The following is a 22,753-nucleotide window of genomic DNA, read 5'->3' as shown; positions in this document are numbered from 1 at the left end:
TAAAACATTGCTGTGAATGATTTAAATATACAAATAAAATAAATTATGAAAGTCGCGCACCTGTTAAGTTATGTCTGTTCCGAAAGAAGGACACTGTCAATCTGTGGTGCAATATTTCCAAGTATACAGTTTGAGTTCCCAGGAATAATATCTGTGATCATTAACAGAACACAACAGAAACAGTCAGGTAGACACTCATATCCATGTTACAGCCGAATGTATTCATTATTGCCGCTGAAGGCGAATTGAACGTTGTTGAAGGTATTCAGTGTAGAGCTCGGCCCGCGCCATGTTCATCCGGCCATTGAACATGGCGATGTGTTATGAACGAGGAGGTATCCCACCATACATTGCTGTCGTGACCTCATTTGGACTGGCGCCATATTTGATGGGATCGTCATGTTATCGTTGCATAATGCATTGTGCTTTTTGGCTGTCACTGTAGCGGTACCTCGCGGACTGAAAACAGCTGATATATGTTTGAAGTTAAAAGGCAAATACTGAAATAGTCCTGTCCATAGGTTTACATTTTAGAAAACAGCCCTTCACAGTTTACAACCCATTCACAGGTCTTGATCCTACCTGTGACTACTGGATAAAGATGCTTTGACTCGTGAGCTTAAAGCAGGATGACATTAGTGTTATATTTTTTTTTAAATGACATAAAACAGGCTTTGTTATTTGAATCTAGGGCCTCCCTAAGTCTTTATCTTTTACCATAAGGTTCACTTGACTTTATAATTCATACATAATTTGGGACACTGCTTGATTCACCTGAGCATGCAAAATGTTTGTTTTCTGGTATAGATTGATGATTAGTGTCACTGATTATGAAATAAACCTACAAACATTAGATTTTATGTTAAAATGTTTGAAAACTTTAAAGTTGACATTTTTGCGAGATGACAAAAGTGATGTCTTAATACATTTTACTAGCATGGTTTGAAAGATTTGGTAATGAATTTGACTCCAAACACTGCACTTTGTTGTTTTATTTGGGATATCATGATCATATCTCCATTGTAGCCCAGGAAATTATTTTCATGAGTTGATATGTCAAGGTCATAGTTGGAAAAAAATTGTTTACCGCCTTACTCTAGAAGGACTTGTTGCAGGTCAATGAAACTTGGTACATCTTTCTTTGAGTCATTGGTTACAGGTGTATTTCTGAAGATATTGTGTAAGTCTTATGAATGTAGTTCTATCACTTAAAGACATGTGAAATGGTGAAGTGATGACAGTTCACACTGACCTACTTTCAAAAAGTAGCAAATGTCATATTTTTGAAGTTACACTGATTTCCACCAAGGGACGTGCCCATCGTGTTTGCAACGTGATTGGCTTCATAGGAACGAGGCACTTATGTTGTAACCTAGGCTTTAATAAACAATGAATCCAATCAAGCTGGAAATTAAGATTTTGTAACTCATCCTTTCCCTTCAATTTGCCCCTTATATGAAAAACATGGCCAAGGCCATGTGCTCTCAGCAGCTTTTGGGTTGTCGGCTTAGCTGTATGGAGCTCTGTTTTGGTTTGAGAATCAGGCATGAACTAAAGGTGTGACATCATACTCGGAAATTATTTCCTGCATGATCTTGACATACCCAGAACCGTCAACGTCCAAGCCCTTTAAGGTAGTTCAACTCAGAATAATAATTCATGGCATTGGCAGAAATTGAGGGCCAAGGATTTGTAAGCTGAAAATCATTTTTTAATTTCTTCCTGTAGCTGGAGACTTTATGTTCTTAAGGTATCTTGCATTGTTCAAACCTGTACCAGAAGTGATGCGATTAACATGATTAAACATGAACCATTGAGGTACCTATTTAGGGTAGCTTGAGGCACACGACCATGTTATACTGCATTTGACAACAATAGGGATCAAATATGATTGTAGATTGATGTTGTTGAGGTCAGCAGTCACACCATTTGGTAAAGTCAAAATGGTTCTTGATACATGTTTTGGGTTTGGAAAGTTTTGGGCCAACTTGATTCAGGACATGGGCCAAAGACTGCAATGTATCCTGAGTGGGGGGAATATGGTGGCATTCAGAAAAATGTGGATATGGGATTGCTTTTGTTTTTTATGTAATGGAAACACCTTTTTAGGATTACGGGTCTTAGTCACTTGAGGTTCAATCATAAACACGGTGAGTGCCCTACAAATATTGATGTGAATCAAAATTCAATTTTCAGATAAATAAATAACATACCACATCAATACATATAATTTCTTAGGAGTCATGTCATTAGCACATACATAATGCTAATAGTTATCAAGGTTATGCCTTATTATTCAGTGGTAATAGCTTGAGGCATATGCAGTGATGCCAGCCATTACGCTTTTGGCGTAATAATTACACTTGGTGCCTAAAATTACGCTTGTCCTCCCCAAATAATGTTGTTGTTTTTAAAAAACACGAATTATTTACATGCATAATATGTCTAGGAGATCAAACTATTAATGCACCGGTCACATGACGCAATCTTCCAGGTACTAATTGCATGTTGCACCCTGATATTTTCGGAACTCGAAACACCACATTGTCTAACTCTTTCTGCAATACAGACAATGTATTGTCACATGATGAATTGACCCCTTTGGATGTCACCGATAAGGTTGTCGCACCTCATTATAATGATTTTGGAACTTCGAAGTTCTATTTTTGAGTATTTTTGGGGTTGTATCTTTAGGCATTGAGATGGGGGTCACAGGAGGGTAATCACTGCATTAATAAATAAAAGCATACAAAGTATGTGTGCTGTCTTTTTTCATATTTTAGATGGAGATGTCATTGTTCAATCAAAACTTAGTGAAAACAATCGATCCCTGTTGCGTGGATCGATGTTCATGATGTCAATCACTGGATTGTCTGGTCCAGACTCAGTTATTTACAGACTGCCGTCATATAGCTGGAATATAGCTGAGTGCGGCATTAAACAAGAAACTAAAGAACTATGCCCATGCTATTCGGTTTCACCAACAATTTAACTCCCTCCAACTTTTCAATTTATCCCTACTCTTAAGTTCAGATTAGAGTCACAGAGGATGTTAAACATGTTAAATGCATCCATTTTTAATGTACTACCTAAACAGCGTAAGAAATTGGCACTAGTCCTGTAGTCCTTGCCAAACTGCCCACTAGTTGAGGTATTATAAGGACTAGTAGAAATGTGCCCTTTCAGGTTTTGCTGTATGTTATCTTTATAAGGACTAGTGGACGAAAACTGTTTGTTTCTATCACTCCTAACAGAGGTTAAAGAACACTTGATTTCTTTCATATTACCATAATTACTGTAGTTATTCTGTCATTGCATTTTAATTTTGTGCATTAGGACACAATATTTTGGATTCTGTAAATTCTTGAGTAGTTACTTTAATTTTGTTTCATTACCTCAATCCAGGGGTCCTGAAAATTTAAAATCCCAATCGGACATTTGCATTTAGGCCACGCCCCCTTCAAATGGCATATTTTAGTACAACTTTTCACACACATTACAAGTTTACGTATTTATAATATGATGAATTATGAATTGTTTCAATTTAAATTGTTTAATTCACCGGACAATTAATAACAAATAATATCATTTTAGATAAAGATGGAAAACATACGTTTGTTTCTGTTATAATAACGATCTGTTAACGTAGTAAACGGTCTAATTAATATTCATGAGTTATATTCATGAGTCTGCTCAAGTGTACGCGTTGTAACATTTGGATCGAGACTATTATCCCATATTTTTATATTAATTTTATTACCCTTAAGTTAGTCAATTATTTTCTTGAACATGTTAAATTGATGAATAATATGGATCTTTCAGACAGTTTCCTGTAGCCATGATGCGAGGTAGAGTCCAAGCTCTCCGTGGTGTCAAGGGGAGGCTGCCAGCCGAAGGGCTGTTCTGCAACTACAGCCACAGGACATGCATGCAGAACCGTCTCAAAGACTCGGAATACTGCCTCAAGCATATCCTTGAAGATAAAAACAGTCCCTTCAAACAGTGCAGTTTTGTGTCTGGGAAGAACGGCAAGAGATGCCCTAATGCTGCACCCAAGTCTGACCGCAAGGAAGGGTAAGAGAAACTTGCACTCCTTGATGATCAAATTAAGCCAGTTACTTTGTGCAAATATTTATCATGATTGGGATGGAGAAGCAAGATAATCATATAGTCATATGGATTTTATGTTCTTTATTATTGTACTCATTGTGTAATGGTGGTTACAGAAGATATATTTATTACAAGATGTCTCATAATCATGGGTTGACCGTTCACTGACCGCCTCCCGGGTCTAGTGGATAGGGCGTCTGCCTGGAGCAGAGGGTTGCTGGTTTGATCCCCCGGGCCCGGCCACATTATCCCAAAAGACATTAACAGATTCTTGTTGTTACCCTGCCTGGCACTCAGCATTAAGGGGATACGGCGAGGACTGGTTGGCTTTGTCTGGGTGGGGTGTCCTCCTGTCCATGTTAAACTGAGGCATGGTGTGTCAGTGGGCTTGCACTACAAAACCAGCATTAGTCTGGACGAGTACAATCAGCCACACACATACATGCTAGGGCTCCAAACGAGTACTCTTGGCTGGGGCGTTGTCATCAATACTGAAGCCTGTTATTGAAGTATTTGCTAAGGGGAGGTTACTCTAATACACACTTTAATTTCAATTCCCTGTTGTATATAATAAATGAAAGACGTCTCATTGATTTAGTCAAACAATCAACACTACCATAGTACCAGTGAGAGCTGGTATATACAAGATACATGTATATAATAGCTTTGATCATGTTGATAGTATTTCTACCTGTCTGTAATTTCATTGCATGACTGTTCTGTTAGTTATACAATCACATAAAGCTTTTGCAGGGCTCAAAATTACTTTTGCCACCTTTCCCATGGCACACATAAAATGGGAAATGGCATGCTCAAATTTTGTGAACAGTGCCTCATGGTCACGGTCATTTTCATTAAAAGTACTTACGTTTATTTTTACTTATGAAACAGTCTAAAAAGAAAAACTCCACTTTTTTAATTTCTTGAAGCCTATTGTTGTGTACAGCCTATGTCACAGACTGCTAGTGCTGACATTGATATTGTGGAAAATGTTTGACCCATTGAGTGAGTTAACATTGCATCTGCATTTTTTTGGCCATTTAGCAGCAAGAGTTGAAAAATATACAATGAGTCATAAATACAACGGTATATTTAAAAACAAATTTGTCAAACATATTTTATTATAACTAACCTGTTGAAGCGTGAACAATAATCTTAAACGCGACATTAAACGCCATTTCACCTCACCTTGATTATCAGAATCTTGGACTAACAGACTAGTATGCCTGTCTATCCCTGTCTATCCCTGATAATTGTTGTCTGTTGATAATGCACTTTTAGCACCACATTCTTATATTACCTTCTAGCTACTGTCACGATCATGCTAAGAAGGCAGCCATCTTGAGACAGAGAGCTCAGCGTAAGAAGAAGCCTAGAGAAACATCGGAGAGTCTGTTAGAAGAATTAGCCCAGCACCATGGCCCTGCAGCCACAGTGGTTGAGCCAGCTGTGCCAGACCCACGCAAGTCACGGCTGCCCTCCGATAGCCTTGCAAACAAGGTCCTAGGTAGGAAACTCTCCCAGGAAATACTTCCCATTGATAAGAAAGACAATTGCAAGAGTATAAATACAAGTGATTTCAGACAAAGATAGCTACTGATGAATACTAGTTGAAGTATACTTATGTTTGAAGGTTTAGGAAGCATATTTTTTAGATCTGTATACTTCATTTTGCAATGTCAAAAGCTGTCTGAAGCAATAGCCTGATGGACAAAGAATTGAGAAAATTTATAGATGAATAGTCTAGGTGGGAGGTGATAATAGAAGCTGGTAGTTTAGATTTTGGGTAAAATGATACAAAATACAGAAAATAAAAGTACAATTTTTTAAATGGAACATTATATTCAGTTCTGCATAGTTAAACAAAGCATATTGTTCTCCTTTTATACTTTCTGTGGATGACAGTAAGTACTCAAGCTCTTCCTGCTGTTTAATTCGTAGATTATGCCAGTTCAAGTGATTCTGAGACAGAGTCGCCTCTAGTGGACCAAGCATGGCGAGGTGATGGAGATAGCGATGCAGAGAGTATCGACAGCGAACAGGAAGACCCACTCAAGTAAGTGGTAGCTCAATTATTTCCCAAAGGGTCATCAAATGTTTGTATCCTTTACATAAGATATTTGTACTGTGTAATTCACTGATCATGACTAATAAAGAGAATGTGAACCCTTGATACTAACAAAAACTCATTTTTTTTCTTCTGAATTTGTCTGCCTTGACACTGAGCTTAAAATCCCAGATAAATCACTCACCTATGTCTGTATCCTTACCAGTCATATAGTGGTTGATAATGCATGTGAAAATGTTTGTTTGTAGACATGCAGGTGTATACACAGCAGAGGAGGCAACCCTGATCCTGCGAGACAAGCTGATACGGCTCCAGTCCCTGTACATCGACCAGTTCAAGCGCCTCCAACATGTCCTCAAAGAAAAGAGACGGAAGTATCTGCACACTCACAAGCAGGAAAGGGAGACGTTAGGTTAGATCCTCATAGTAACAATTTAATTTATAATGCAGCATAATTCTCTTATTGTTTAATTATCATAGAATTATGGCTATGCCACTTATATACCTAGATTTGTTTTGTGTCCCCTGTTTCATTGATTGCTTATGTATGTTTTAATAATGAAAAGAAATGTTCTTGATGCTCTTACACCAGAGCATTTAAAAAAGTCAATTATTTTTATTTCATAGCAGCCATGTTGTATTTCTTCCAGAACAATAGCTGTATATCAATATTCCGGCAGGCAGTTTTGCCAAGAACTATTAGGCTGATCAGCAACAGCTTTTCCTGGTGATACCCAAATGTGACCCTATAGACTTGAAAGTAGAAGGGGCTGTTGGGTAGCCTAGTGGTTAAAGCATTCGCTCGTCACGCCAACGACATGGGTACAATGTGTGAAGCCCATTTCTGGTATCTCCCAGCGCGATATTGCTGGAATATTGCTAAAAGCGACATTAAACCATACTCACTGAAAGTAGAATGGGTGAGGGTAAGACATTGCTTGCTATTTCAGGTAGTATAAAGGCGTACAAGACAGACCCTGAACAGAAGGAGAAGTACCTCAAGCTGAAGGCTCTCAAGAGATACCACAAGCGATATGGCAAGGTAAGATTCCCATAACAACCTTTGTGTCAGGAGAACACTGGCTTATGTACAATAAGTTGCCATCCCATGAAGATTCCGGGGTAGAATTTGTCTTCAGACTCCCATGCTTGTCGTAAGAGGCGGCTTACGAGATAGGGTGGTCAAGCTCCCTGACTTGGTTAATGCATGTCATCATATCCCAGTTGCTCATTATGTCAATCACTGGATTGTCTGGTCCATATTCAATTATTTACATACCGCCATCCTATAGCTGGAATATTGCTGAATGTGTTGTTAAACAACAAATTAAGAACAAGAACTTGCCAACAGATACTAAGGGTGAAACGATACACCGATATTATGCATCGCGATACTTGACCCACGGTACGATATACGATAAACGTGGGCCCATTTATCGATACGCCACAATACGGAACGCAAATCTCAAGTACAGTTTTTCCTTGCTATTGTGCCTTTCAATAAACCGCTAACTTGGTTATAGCCAGCGGTAACGCATGGCTCCCCAAAACGTACTTACATTTTTTATAAGCTCAGGTTTTACACCGACAGATGTTTTTCCCCATCTCACAAAACATTATCAGCTGATCACCGCAAGCACATAACACCGGAAATACCAGTCAGCAAAACCAAACTGAAGTAAGCACTTCAGTACCATCATTATACTATCTTCTAATTAAAACGTGTTCATTGTATATCTGGACATGTGTTTGTAATATATTTTAGTAATTTTATTCAAAATTTCATTTAATATTGTTTTCATGAAGTTAGGTGAAATCGCGTGTGAAGAGATACAGCAACCACGGTCAGATTACCACTTTTGACGCATTGAAACGAACTTTAGTTGCTAAAGAATGGATACACATATTAAAAATGACATACTTTGACTGGTTAAAAGTCATATTTGTGGCAATTTGGCCAATATATTTCGACATAACATTTTCGCAATCGAAATACCTGTCACGCGGGAAGTCCCTACGGTGACTGGTCAAATTGTTCCTTACGTAAAAATAACCTGCAACAGCAATCATCAGTACCAAAATGCTACACTTGTGGTTTATATAATTTTAAATACATATAGAGTAAAAGCTGCAACTAAAGTAACACGATTTTGGAATATATTATTCCTGATAAAACAATCATTTCAGATACAATTTCTTCGACCATTGCATACAAATTCTTTTAAGTTCTATCACAGGTGAAGTACATTCATTATTTTCTGGTGTTGCACTTTGAATTGTTTTGAAGGAAAGTTAGAGAAAGTTCTGCTTTGAAGCTTAACAGCTTCAGTTGTCTTGTAATTATAAAATAATGTTGACTGTTCCAAAATCATGAAAGGTTCAATCTTGACATGCTTTAAGTCTTGTTTTTGTATCATTGCGTATCGAGATACGTATCGTATCATGACCAGAATATCGAGATGCTTATCATATCGTGACCTTCCTGTATCGTTGCAGCCTTAACAGATACTACTTAAAACAAGTTAAAGAACACCCACAATTGGAAGGCTGTGTTGCAACACCAACCAGCCATGACATTTTAACTATAGTCACATGAAAAGATCGGGTGTTCTTTGATTTCTTTTGAGTAGCATTTACAAGTGATATACAGTGTGTAGTATTAAATGTCACCATATTTTTCATTAGAGCTATATTATTTTCGGCTGGACTTTTTTGTTGTCTTTGTATTGTCACATAGAGACAAACTGGACTTTGCCTGTACCCATGTCTAGTATGGTATCCGTTTGGCGTGTAACTTAACTTATAACAACACATATGTCCAGATGTAAAATCTATAAAAAGTCATTTTGATCGAAAGATATTTTTTGCTTGATACATATTGTGTGGCACATGTCACAAACAAATGATGTTTCCTATGTTTACAATCACCTTTGATCCTTCTTGGTTGATGCATGTCATCGATCCCAATTGCTTGGATCGATGCTCATGATATTAATCACAGGATTGTCTGGTCCAGACTCGATTATTTACAGACCGCCGTCATATAGCTGGAATATTGCTGAGCGCAGCGTTGAACAAAAAACCTAACCAAAACCGAAAACCTTTTGATCCTTAAGATGTTTCTTCAGTTATTTGCAGTCTTATCCTGCCTTCATGTAATCATATGATATGTATTTTGTTGTGATTCCGTAGGAGGCTTTACTGCATCGTAGCTGCAAGCAGAGGAGAATTGCTGTGTCGGAGGGCAACCACTACAGGCCTCCATCTTATGCTAAATGCATCCAATTGGATAAATCAGGAGTGAGGTGCAGTGCCCGAACACTGCCCCTCTCCAAATACTGCATTGTTCGTATCCTTTAAACATGTGTATTCATCTCTGCATGACACCTGAAGGGAGTCAGAACAAGTCAGAACAGAACAGGAGCAGGTCTGTTGGCAGACAAGCCTACTCTTAGGATTCCAGAACTATTTGTTCGTACATCGCAAACTACGATGCTGATGGATACATTTACAAAAATATATTTTAGAAAGTTTATGCTCAGATGTTTTGTGTGTAGGTTTTAAGAAATGTTATTTGTTTGTGCCCCCTTAGAGATTCTGGGTTACAATTAGTTCCCAGCCATCTATGCTTGTCATAAGAGGAGACTCAGGTGGTCAGATTTGGTGACTTTGTTGATGACAAGTCGTTGTACCAGCTTGGATCATTGCTCACAATATAATCACTGGATTGTCTGGTCCAGACTCAGTTATTTACAGGCCGCCGTCTTATACTGGAATATTGCAGAGTACGACATTAAACAACAAAAACACACACACACACACACACACACACACACACACACACACACACACACACACACACACACACACAGTTGGGTGTAAGTAGCAGAGTTAAGCCCCTTTGCTATTATTGTATGATGTGCTGGTAGGTACAGATCCTTGGTCTGTCAGCAGAGTTCACATCCTTGATGGTTATGCGAGTGGAAAATATCTAAACTTGCATTATATTAGCCATTGCTCTCACATTGTGTGATTTAGCTGTCAGTCCATGGTGTAACTAAAATACAGTTCAAAGTGATGTGTAGCCCAACTGGCTTGAGGCCTTGGTATCATACCTGTTATCATATGTTCAGGAGTCATTCAGGGTTCTCACAGTGGAACACCGAGCCCTGAGTCACCATGTTTGTTTGTTTGTTTGTTGTTTAACGCCACACTCAGTAATATTCCAGCTGTATGAATGTAAATAATTGAGTCTTAACCAGACAATACAGTGATTGACATCAATCCACGCAATTGGGATACAATGACATGCATCAACCAAGTCAGCGGGCCTGACCACCCGATCCCATTAGTTGCCTCTTACGACAAGCATGGGTTGCTGAAGACCTATTCCACCCCGGATCTTCTTGGGTCTAGTCACCATGAGCCATAATATTGATGACTACAGTAATGTGTGTTACAGTTATCCTCTTCATGTGAGATACAGTTCTTTATAGAGTGATGGTTCCAAGTCATAAAACCCTTACTGACAACCCTTTTTAAATTCCTTAACTGGTACTCAGACATCTTGAATGACCCAAGCCAAGTATTGTACCAGCCATGCCGCTTTGAAAATGGCAAGTGTGGTCAGCCAGTAGCCCCATGCACAGATGCTGTGTTCTGTGTGCTCCACACCCCTCTGCAGGAAGCTGAGTGCCGTATACCACTGACAGCAAGCCAGGTAACAGTAAACACTTCTCACCACATACAGTTAGTTAACAATGGTGGAGCAAAATGATATTAACAATTGCAAATTATTATTGAATATTGAAAGTATGTTTGGCAATAGTCGTAGTGTAGAATGTTGTGACATGATATTAGGCGTATGAGAATATTATTTCCTGTAAGTTCTGCGTTTGTTTGCTATGTAGCTATGCTACACAGCTTGAATGCCTTTTGTGGTTGTAAATATGAGAGTATGTACAGTTCTCCATTACAGTCCCAGGGACCTTATCTTTATTTCTTCTAAAACGAAAAGTTTGACTGGAGTTTTGTCATGGTAAAATGGAGATCGACATTCTGTCACTGAAAGCTATGTTAACTATGCATTCGACTGCCAAGTATAACATTTGATATCTCATGCTTCAGATTCAGTTACTTAATAGTGCCATTAAATCTATAAGTAACATAGTTCTAATGATATTCCAATGGTATATTTCCTAATTAACTCAAATCTAAATTCCTTAACATGCTTATCAGGAACTATGTAAAATTCTATTTCCCTCTTGTTTCAGGAATCAGAAAGTGTGGTGGTCACTGACGAGAAGCAGGCCATGGAGAGGGACAAATCAGAAGGTGTTGCTGCCCCCTCCAGGGCCACAAACCTGGAGTCCATGTTGCGGAAGACTGAGACAGTTGTGACACAGACCCCTCCAACCCCAAGCTATGACCGTAGGGTGGAGGAAGCAGGGGATCTGGGACAGGAGGCAATGGATACCAGTTGATCGTTGACACTAGCTCAAATATAATGCAGTGGAAGCTTTCAATCTAAAGAGAATTTTTGACAGAATGTCTTCGGTCAGCCTGCATATGTGACGAATGCCGTCTGTTGGTCAGCCTTCATGTGTGACGAATGACGTCTGTTGGTCAGCCTTCATGTGTGACGAATGCCGTCTGTTGGTCAGCCTTCATGTGTGACGAATGCCGCTGTCGGTTGGTCAGCCTTCATGTATGACAAATGCAGCTGTCCGTTGGTCAGCCTGCCTGTGTGACGAATGCCGCTCTCTGTTGGTCAGCCTGCATGTGTGACGAATGCCGCTGACTGTTGGTCAGCCTGTATGTGTGACGAATGCCGTCTGTTGGTCAGCCTGCATGTGTGACGAATGCCGCTGTCTGTTGGTCAGCCTTCATGTGTGACAAATGCAGCTGTCTGTTGGTCAGCCTGCATGTGTGACGAATGCCGCTGTCTGTTGGTCAGCCTTCATGTGTGACAAATGCAGCTGTCTGTTGGTCAGCCTGCATGTGTGACGAATGCCGTCTGTTGGTCAGCCTTCATGTGTGACGAATGCCGCTGTCTGTTGGTCAGCCTGCATGTGTGACGAATGCCGCTGTCTGTTGGTCAGCCTGCATGTGTGACGAATGCCACTGTCTGTTGGTCAGCCTGCATGTGTGACGAATGCTGCTGTCTGTTGGTCAGCCTGCATGTGTGACGAATGCCGCTGTCTGTTGGTCAGCCTGCATATGTGACGAATGCGGTCTGTTGGTCAGCCTGCATGTGTGACGAATGCCGTCTGTTGGTCAGCCTTCATGTGTGACGAATGCCGTCTGTTGGTCAGCCTTCATGTGTGACGAATGCCGTCTGTTGGTCAGCCTTCATGTATGACGAATGCCGTCTGTTGGTCAGCCTTCATGTATGACGAATGCCGTCTGTTGGTCAGCCTGCATGTGTGACGAATGCCGTCTGTTGGTCAGCCTTCATGTGTGACGAATGCCGCTGTCTGTTGGTCAGCCTGCATGCGTGTCAGGGGCTGACACAGGATGCCAGTCACATGTGAACAGAATATTCGTCTGAAATTGCACCCAGTGAATCTAGTCCTTCCAGTATATGCTGTAATGACAAATAATGTGATGCATTTATACACTGATTTCACACTGTTTGCAAGGGAATGGGCTGTCCATGATTGTTGACCTATCCGAAAACAAAGCAATCTCACATGATCCTTGTTTTTTTGCGTGTGTGAATGGTGAACAATATTAATACAAGCCTTTGTTTGTACTTCCTAGAGCGATCTTGGATCAATAAATTATGTCAAAACCACTATTGAGTTCTGTTTGGCCCATCTCGATACCAACTATTATAAACAAAATGTGTTACCCACTTTTGTTTTCTTGATATTATTATGAAACTGTCAAAAATCCGTTGGATTTAGGGGCAGTGAGCTAGCCTGGTGGTTAAGCATTACTCGCCACACTGAAAGCCTGGGTTCAATGTGTGAAAACCCGTTTCTGGTATACCTTCACACACACGATATAAAATTGTTGAAAGTGGAATAAAACCCATTTCACTCACTTCTACCTTGACATTTTATAATTCTGGATTCCTGTTCCGCTAGTGTACTACATCTACATTTCAGCATGAATTAGAAAAGTACTCTTTCTGGTTATTCTGTCGGAGGCTTTCCATCACAATAACAACTTTTGATTGAAACAGCTTCACTGCAAAATTGATGAAACCATGTAGATCCAGATAGTACCATTCCCAATGAATTCCACAAGATAATCAAGTATTCAGATAAAAGAATCATTGTTTAGAGTAATATCATTTATTTCTTATATGAGATATCAACATTATAATCAGACTCTAAGGATGTTGATAAAATGTACAAGCTTTAAGAAATTTTACCCAAATTTTAATAATGATGACTCCCTGGGCCCCGTTCCACAAAGCGAACTTAGTGCTAAGGTGATCGTAAGTCCCATACTTTAACATAGGCTTACGATCATCGTAGCGCTAAGATCACTTTCTGGAACGGGGCCCTGAATACAATCCAACCTCGGAAATGTCCGACAAGTCCATTGTACGAACAGGTGGGTTAAGTTTGGTATTTCCCACATACCGGCATTCTCACAATCCTCACATCGACAATCGGTACCTTTTCCCCTGATACCGATTGTCAGATCTCTCCCACTTTTGGATGCGATCGTTCGGCCACTGTGTTTATCTGTGTAGCCCAGCTTCATTTATGAGAAACAACTTACAAGACTCTTCCCTCTCAAAAATAACCGCCCAATAACATACATCATCAAGTTGCGAGCGCAGATTCGAATCGCCGGAAATTACGTCATGATAGAACAATGTTTTATCGTGAAATAAACCACGCTTCGTCCTTCATTAATCTTTGCGTATTATCAAACATATATTTAGACTAATATTTGGTTTATCCTCCCTGCAGCGTTTTATTGTACGATAAACAACTCCCACTGGTTTATTTCTCAGTAGATGTTCCTTATTATCGTGAATCACGGGAGTTCTAGAATAATCTGTTCCGACAAACGTGGTTTCACTTGTATTTTCAGACTTGTGGGTTTTATTGAGTATTCAATGCATGGAAAATTTATTTGGAACCGACAGCGTTGGGAATTTTGCCAGGAAATTATTACATTTAAAACCTCCGGGTCAAGCCGTCGGTTCCAAAAGAAATGTCCTGGCATTTCCGAATACTCCTTGACTCTGCAAATCTGCAAAGTCATAATGTCATAATGTTGTATATTGAAAAATAGTTTTTGGTGCACAATCACAAAAGGCGATACAATTGGTCAAATCTGTGGGAGAATAAATTAGTAACGGACCTTCCTATGACATAAGTCGGTGCACTCACAACTTTTCAGAACTGGTCGGTGCACTCACAACTTTTCAGAACTGGTCGGTGCACTCACAACTGTCCAGAACTGGTAGGTGCACTCACAACTGTCCAGCCTGGTAAGCATGCTATATATACCCCTGTCTTGATGAATGAGTGACATTGAAGGTCTAGCGTATCTTCAATACCTATTGGATTGCGTGTGAGAATAAGCCTCCAGCAACCTATGCTGGTCATAAAGGTCTTAAAGGTCATTGTTCCCTGAAGGAGTGGATCGTTGATCATATTATGACTCACTGAATTCTTTGGACCAGGCTTAATTGTTTACAGGCCGCAGTCATGTTGTTGGAATATTGCCGAAAATGGTGTTAAACAATATCAAACTACATGTAGAACACAATGGTTGTGCTCGATCTGAAACGCGTTTAGCTCAGTTGAGGTCGCATGGACCATGGCTCAAATCTTATGTTTTCCTGTCAGTGTGTGAGAAAACAAATCCTATATGATGCTGTGGCTATGGCTATGAGTGAGTGATTGTGGTTTTACGCGGCTTTTACCTATATTCCAGCAATATCACGGCTGGGGAAACCAGAAATGGGCTTCACACGTTGTACCTATGTGAGGAATCGAACCCGGGTCTTCGGCGTGACGAGCGAACGCTTTAAACCCCTAGGCTACCCCACCGCCCCTATATGATAATGTGTCCGTTCAGTTTGGCGTAATTGACTGCGAGCCTTTCATCTCAAGGGAGCACAGGTGACCGTGGGGATTCAAGGATAAAATTGGTTTATTCATGTATTAGGTGACTTGACCTCAAGGGAGGTTTGTGCATTAACTGATTGCGTGGGATTGCTCCCAAACGGCGAGGAACTTTACTCATAATATCAACCACTGGTTTGTCTGGTGCTCACTCGGTTTACATATAGACCGCCATCATGAAGATGGAATGCTACCCACGTCGACGTAAAACAACACACATGCCGAAAAATTATGTAGGAGGTTCTTCCTCGTCTGTTTTTAGCAGATTGTCTTGATGATGGAGCTGTACTCCTGAACCTGCTGCTGGAGCTGTATTGATGTTAAGAACGTACGGATACTCTGAAGACCCTGGTTAGAATTGATCGGTTGATCAGGCTCGATGACTTGGTTGATTATCCCATTTGCGTAGATTGATGCTCATGATACCAATTACTGGATTCTCTGGTCCAGACTCGATTATTTACGGACCCGTCGTGGCTGGAATAATGCGGCGTTAGACAACCTACAAACAGGTAATCTGTATATGTCTCCAACCCACTTGTAATACGAAACGACTTTCTTAAAGGGGCACTGATCTAACGGACTGGTTGTTGCCTTTGTTATTGTTTTTCCCCCGTGAGTACCCGGATGATACGCAACGCAACTGAGCGTGACAAGAGACTGGGGTACCGTCTGCAAGGACAGCTAAATAAACTTGGAGGCTGGAGGCAATATTTGTTTTACGCATTTTTGAACACTGATTGGTTAAATAACTGTGATCTATAAAGATTTCGACAAAGGGCGCATGATAATTCATTTCTTCAGCCTAAACAAACAGACAAAAAGAACAAGGGAGCTCATCGGATGTCGTCATTTGGAAATACCCCAGATGGTTATAGTTTAATACTAAAAACAGTATCCATGCAGTGAAAGCATTTTCGGATTTCGGCTTGCGTCGATAATACGATTACTACTCCCTTGTTGTCATCCACGTTTTCTCGTATAACCCTACACTTGTGTATTTGTCGTCATTCACTTGATGCTCAGTTAATGAATTTATTACAGGTACAATTAGTGGTAGCACCACTTATATTACCTGACAAAGGTTCCCATTTGGTATTTATTGTGGCTGGGGTAATTATTCAATCTAAATCCAGGTTTGAAGTGAGGTGAAATGTGTGTTATGTAATATGCACGTGGCAGCCCAGCAAGAGATGAATGATCAGTTGATTTACTTTTTTTTGTAAATCAACGGATCGTTCCTAGTCATCAAAGGATGTACAGAAAATACGTTGATTGATTAATCACTGTTATCTTGCACAGTGGATATGTCAAGAGTGAGTGTTTACACGTCTAGGTTTACTAAAACAAAGGGAATACACTCATATCATGGCGCGAAGTGCCGATGTAAAAAGAACATACTTTGTTCAAAGGGTTAACTGATAATACGTTGATTGATTGATCATTGTTATCTATCACTCAATGGAATTTTTAGGAACCGTGGACGCTATGAAAATAGTTGTCACGTGGGCTTTCTCAGCCGACCTTTGAGACTTGACACCTATGTAAAACATCTGAAACAATCCAAGCGATCAGTTGAGAAACGAACACGGGTTATAATATCCCGAAACGATATATATCTTTTAAAATATTTGATTGTTACTGAACCACGTGACATCGAATAAGTTTCTTTGTGCAGCTGCAGACGAGTGGGATATTGTTCCTTTGTGTGGATATTCACGGATACATTCCTCGAACAAGGAAGCTGCCTAAAACTTATACACATAAATTTGGTAGGTTGTAATTATGATATCTGCATTTTGTTTTCCTTCATTTGAACCGATTCGTTATTGTTTCTCTACGTCTTGGTTGGGAAATTCTTCAATGCGCGATAGACGTTGTTGTCACAGGTCTTTTCCTTTGTAAGCGTGTATATATTACCGTCAATTTGTAAAATGTGATTATCTCAGGCAATTTATAAAATGTGTAAATATTTCAGTCATTTTGACTAAAAAATCTGTCCAGATTGATCAAGACGATCAAAAGGGCCTACAAACATCACAACAGATTATTATGTAGGATTAAAAGCCAAACAACTTAGAAATGTATTTTTCAACGTTTCTTGGTGATGACATTAAACATCAAAATGTTTGGAATTCGTTGTCATAATAATACAGATGGAAATGTTTTTCAGTCACTTTGTAAAATAACTGAATATTTAGACGTTTAATAAATTTGTTACACATTTGACAGTAAAAAAATATACACACTATAAAAAAAGCATATGCTCAGGTGAAATATATACTTTGTGTTGCAAGTCAAAATAGTGTAACGAAAATCGCAAAATTACCGAGCAAGTGACTTATCAAAACTTCGTCACCATTACCGGTGCTACTCACAAAGATACCTACATTTCCTTATTATCTCGAAAACTGTATTTCATTTTGTTGATCAATGTGACCATACGCCCTTATTACTACCCATAAAAGTGACTAATGCGCTTACGAATGGCGCAGCAGAGGTCGCGAACTAGTCTAGATTTCTGCTATACATCCGGGTATTCACGGGGGAAAAACAATAACAAAGGCAACAACCAGTCCCGGGGAATTGCGTTAGATCAGTGCCCCTTTAAAGTCAAGAGCCTTCGGTTACTTTCCCTTTGGATATTAATTGTTTGTAGTTAGAATAATTATATGGCGGTAAAATACGATGCCAAAGAACTGTGGATCCAGATGAGGTTTTCAGTTTCGACATAAATGAATACAATTTGTTTTGTTTTCGAAAAAGTAAAGCCACTCACTCTCACAGGACCATTTCTTAAGTTTACCAGCCCACCATTGTCCAAGTGAGCATATAATTAGCCGCGTTTGCCGCGGCTCGTCCGTGATTCAACTTTCAACATCTCGATTCCCACTTCAGTAAACATGTTTAAGGAAATATAAACTTTAAAAGCTTGAGTTTGCTATGTCTGCAAACTTTAAACTTATTATATATAGCTTTTGACTTTCGATCAGATCATCTTGATTGGGTGCCGCCATTTTGTTTGAATCAAGTGCAAGTGATATGAGGGGTGGAACCTGATTGGTCAATAGGAGAGACATAATGGCGATGACGATTAGAGGCAGTTAACTCCCTTGCCTCGGGATTCTGGTTTTCTACTTAAAGGGCAGATATAAAATAATGATAATTATGACGCGAGAATGACTGGACCAAAGGACATTATCTTCGTAACAGGTTTTTCCATTCCGCGATAATTGACTGAATAGTTATTACTTTGACTGCGAAAACCAAATAACCTTTGTATACATTTTACACCATTAACATCACCAATTAAATGACCATCAACTAAATGACCATGAATCCTTCATCCATGTAAGGATGGGCCTTCTTGCTATATGACAGAGAAAGCTTTACACAGAAGTCATTCGTGCACATCTCCCCCCGGCTCCACTCCCCCGTGCTCCTGCCCGTGCACTGACGGTAGTACACCACCACGTTCATTATATATTTTGTCATCGCACCGCATTTGTTGCTGTTACTGACGACGGTGTACCAGACTATCTCTCTGATAAGTGATGATTTAGGACCCTCCTCTGGACCGTCAGTCTATCACAGACAGCAGACGTGAACAAAAAGATGGCGTAGGGCCTTTTCGTGGATTATTAATTAATTCATGATTTTGTTTTGTTTTGACGCCATGTCATTTCAGGTGTGAATGTTACCCAAAATGGTTAAATTGTCTCTCGTATATCGATATATTGTGTATTCGTGTATGCGGCGTAATTCGTGGTGCTGTTAATGCCATATTTCAGTTTCCGCATCTACCTCAAGAGGTGACTGTAAATGATGAATATACGCATGCATGTATATACTGGGTACCATTGAGGACAGAACGAACCATAAACAGGTATGTCACATGTTTGAAATTGAACTTTGCCAGGGTCACAACTAGCACCGAGAAACCGTGGTCTGGCATCTCGGAGGAATGACTATATAATTCCTCTATCTCGAAACTTTCACATCGCTCATTATAATGGTTAAGGTAGACTAACATATCGTCTATGAAATCATTTATTATAAAATACATTTCTCGCCTCTAGAATTAGAACATAAGTTTCCTGATGCTGATTTCACGTGGAATAGACCTGGCTTGAGCTGGCTAGACTTGCTTTTATATTAATCTGGATTGGTTTTGTCTTTAAGAAATATACGTATATATTCATCAGTCATGGTTTAGGCTCCAGAAGGAAACACAACACTGACTTTGTGTGTGTAGAGAGAATGGGTTTTAATTCAGTTTGATTGCTATATGTGAGTGAGTTGGGTTTAACGCCGCTTTTAACATTATTCCAGTTATACCAAGGCGTGTCAGCTTAAAGTGGGAGGAAAGCCCGAAGTGATGCAGGTCTCAGACGTTTACCACTTCGGTGAAACCCACGAGCACGGGTATGGTGCTGACAAACCTAGAAACATAATTGGGGCGAACCGGGATTCTGGCGTGCCCAAGGGACGCAACTCTGCTGCTGCTTTGTGCAAGTGGGTCCAGGAACCTTTCAGAGAAATGACCTGTGTCTTCTTGGCTTCTGTTCACGTTGTTTCCTTGGTTTTAAAACTGCATTTTTCTCCATTTCTGTAACTGAACAGGAACAATATACCATCTGCATGTACAAGATGGACAGAGAACAGCGCGGGAAGTTGGCTTCACCAGTAGACATGTTTTCATTCACCCAGGTATCCGTGAAGATCCCGGTTAGAATAGCTCATCAGAAACTCATGCTTGTGGTAAAAGGCGACTAACGGGATCGTCTGGTCAGGCACGCTGACTTGGTTGATGCATGCCATCGTACCCGTTGATCGATGCTGATGAAGTCAATCACTGGATTGTCTGGTCCAGACTCGATTACTTACAGACCGCCGTCATGTAGCTGGAATATTGCTGAGTACGTCGTTAAACTACAAACAAACCAACAAACAAACAAACAAATCACTCACCCAGGTAACAAACACGTGAATAAACGTTAAAACGAAGAAACGCTCTTTGTAACTCTGGTTAATTTGTAATGAGTAGCGTGCACATTTGACCAAAGTCTTTTGTACAAAATTGTGTAAGTGAGTGTAGGGTTTCTTTTTTTAGTCACAGGCATCTCATCCTAATGAGGAGGGACTACTAAAGTGACGCAGACCGTAGATGTCTATCGTCCTGGTGAAGCCCACAAGCACCGGTATGATCCAGTCAAACCAAGGGTCATAGTTACAGAGAATCCAGGATTCGAACCCAGTGTCAGCAAATACACAGACACCATTAAGGGATGATACGCTGCACTGCAAACGTCGGCGGCTTAGGCAACTGGACCACCCTTACAGCTTTTTGAAACAGCCGATGGATGAATGAATATTTGAGTGTTCTTACTGACAAATGGTTTCTTGTTTGTCTACATGTCGTGACTGCCAGCTCGACATCACGTGACTCATCTCCGAGGTCACAAGGTCATCACAGTTCTCCACGGCATCATAAAACTAGACCACCTTGGCCATGTCGATCGTCTGCTCCTTCATGATGGCGGAGTGGGACAAGGTGAACGATGGCGTGTTCCACAGTGCCCGGATGGAGAGCTGCTCGCAGTTGGTGGAGATGAATCTATTGGCATACTCCTCCCATCTCTTCACCTTTCTCGTCTTCACGTCGACGACCGCCCACTTCCACTGGTAGTCACGGTGGACGTCCAGTGGAGTATTTGCCTGAAGAAGAACATGAATTATGATAGTTACGTCATAAAGGGATTTCTAACAAAAATTGTGATGTATTTGATCTGTGGATACGATTTATAGGTATTGAGTCTCCAAGTTTTAGATTGTGAACTTTATTTTTGATTCATGAATATACAACAAACCTAATGCTGCACTACCTACCCGCCAGTGGCCACACGTCTCCGGGTACTCGTGAGCCATCAATGCTTTCTTGGACTTCCAGGATCCAAGACATGGCTCCGAGCGAGAGCGTCCCCTGCCTCACAGCGCTCTCTAGCTTCAAGGCGCAGGTCTGAGAGACAGAATAGCTCGGGTCCCGTCCCCACGATGCATACATCCTCTACGTGGTAGGGCAGTCGCACCCTGAAATAAGAGATCAAGTTCATTCAAATAATCTTAGGACAGAAAAGACTTATTACACGTTCGTGTAAACTCCACCTTCCTCTCAATTATTCTTTTCCATGTCAAATTACGACATACGTACTGAGATACTTATCTACTCTTTAATCGAAATCGACCCGTGAAGATCCGGGGTTGACTAGGTCTTCAGCAACCTATGCTTGCCTTAAAAGGTGACTATGCTTGTCGTAAGAGGCGACTAACGGGATCGGGTGGTCAGGCTCGCTGTCTTGGTTGATGCATGTCATCGATCCCAATTGCGTAGATCGATGCTCATTATATCAACCACTGGGATGTCTTGTCCAGACTCGATGATTTACACAGACCGCCGTCATATATACTGAACACCAAAAGAAACGCGAATCAAGAAGGTATAGGAAACATGATGTATTTTGTTTCCGCTGGTATAAACATAATAATGATGGATACAACACAATTCATTAGCAATAAGAAAGAGTCAGTTTTCTGGACATCAGACATCTTCTGTATCCATCAACACAACACCACGTGACCATGCTGAAGTCAACTGAAGTATGGGTACACCTCAATACCTGGTATGGCCCCCATTTGCATTCACAAGCGCGACACACCGTTTGTGCATGGAGTGAATAAGACGGTTGATAGTGTTCATGGGGATGTGACGCCACACCTGAAGGGTGAGTAATCCTGGCGGTGTGGGGACGAGCGTTATCCTGTTGAAATTGGAAGTTGACATCTCTTGCAAAAAACAGTACAACCTGGGGACTCAACACCTGATCGATGTAACGCTGAGCAGTGACACCATTGCACCTACCAGCTCCAACGTTCTGAAAGATTACAAGGTCAGTTCTCTGATTTAACCCTATTCCACCCCAAACCATGACACTAGGACCACCCCACGAGTTCCGTTCAAGGACACACTGGTCATGATACCGCTCACTCTAACACGTCAATCGGCGCGATCAACACAATACCGACTTTCATCAGAGAACAGAACTCTTCTCCACTGCTGATGACGCCAATTCAAGCGTGCTTGGGCCCACTGTAGTCTCAGGAGACGGTGACGTTGAGTGAGAACAGGACCTTGTGATGGTCGCCTACACTGAAGCCCTCTGTCACGAAGTCGCCGTCTTACTGTGTTGGAACTTACAGCCCTCCCGTGGTTTCCTACGACGTTCCTAGCAGTTTCACTGGCCGACAGGAAACGTTCTTGCAGATGTGACCTGTGAATGTGACCGTCCTGACGTTGTGTTGTCACACGTGATCTGCCGGTACGATGCCTGTCTCTGGTGCTGTTGGTTGTCTGGGATCTTTCCTGCAGACTGTAGATGGTGGAAACGTGGACGTTAAAGGTGTTTGCAACTCTCTGAAC

General features: G+C 40.7%; 1 protein-coding gene across 2 annotated transcripts; it reads left to right on the top strand.

Annotated features, from left to right (window-relative positions):
- The first annotated feature begins 56 nt into the window (after window positions 1-56).
- Window positions 57-12,974, top strand: LOC124134658 (KAT8 regulatory NSL complex subunit 2-like). 2 transcript variants are annotated; one of them, XM_046499600.2, is made up of 9 exons: window positions 57-187; window positions 3,823-4,074; window positions 5,418-5,617; window positions 6,052-6,166; window positions 6,427-6,590; window positions 7,129-7,220; window positions 9,371-9,527; window positions 10,741-10,898; window positions 11,452-12,974. In XM_046499600.2, exons 2-9 carry the CDS (start codon window positions 3,839-3,841, stop codon window positions 11,659-11,661), a joined length of 1,332 nt encoding a protein of 443 aa, XP_046355556.1. In that variant the 5' UTR covers window positions 57-187; window positions 3,823-3,838; the 3' UTR covers window positions 11,662-12,974. The 2 variants fall into 2 exon arrangements, with proteins under 2 accessions (XP_046355556.1, XP_046355555.1); XM_046499599.2 differs by having other exon boundaries at window positions 74-493.
- Window positions 12,975-22,753: the final 9,779 nt, after the last annotated feature.

This window comes from Haliotis rufescens, unplaced genomic scaffold (genome assembly GCF_023055435.1).
Source record: "Haliotis rufescens isolate VD_foot unplaced genomic scaffold, xgHalRufe1.0.p SCAF_4, whole genome shotgun sequence".
Taxonomy (NCBI): Eukaryota; Metazoa; Mollusca; class Gastropoda; order Lepetellida; family Haliotidae; genus Haliotis; species Haliotis rufescens.
The sequence above is the reverse complement of the archived record's forward strand: the minus strand, read 5'-3'. Positions and strand labels throughout refer to the sequence as shown.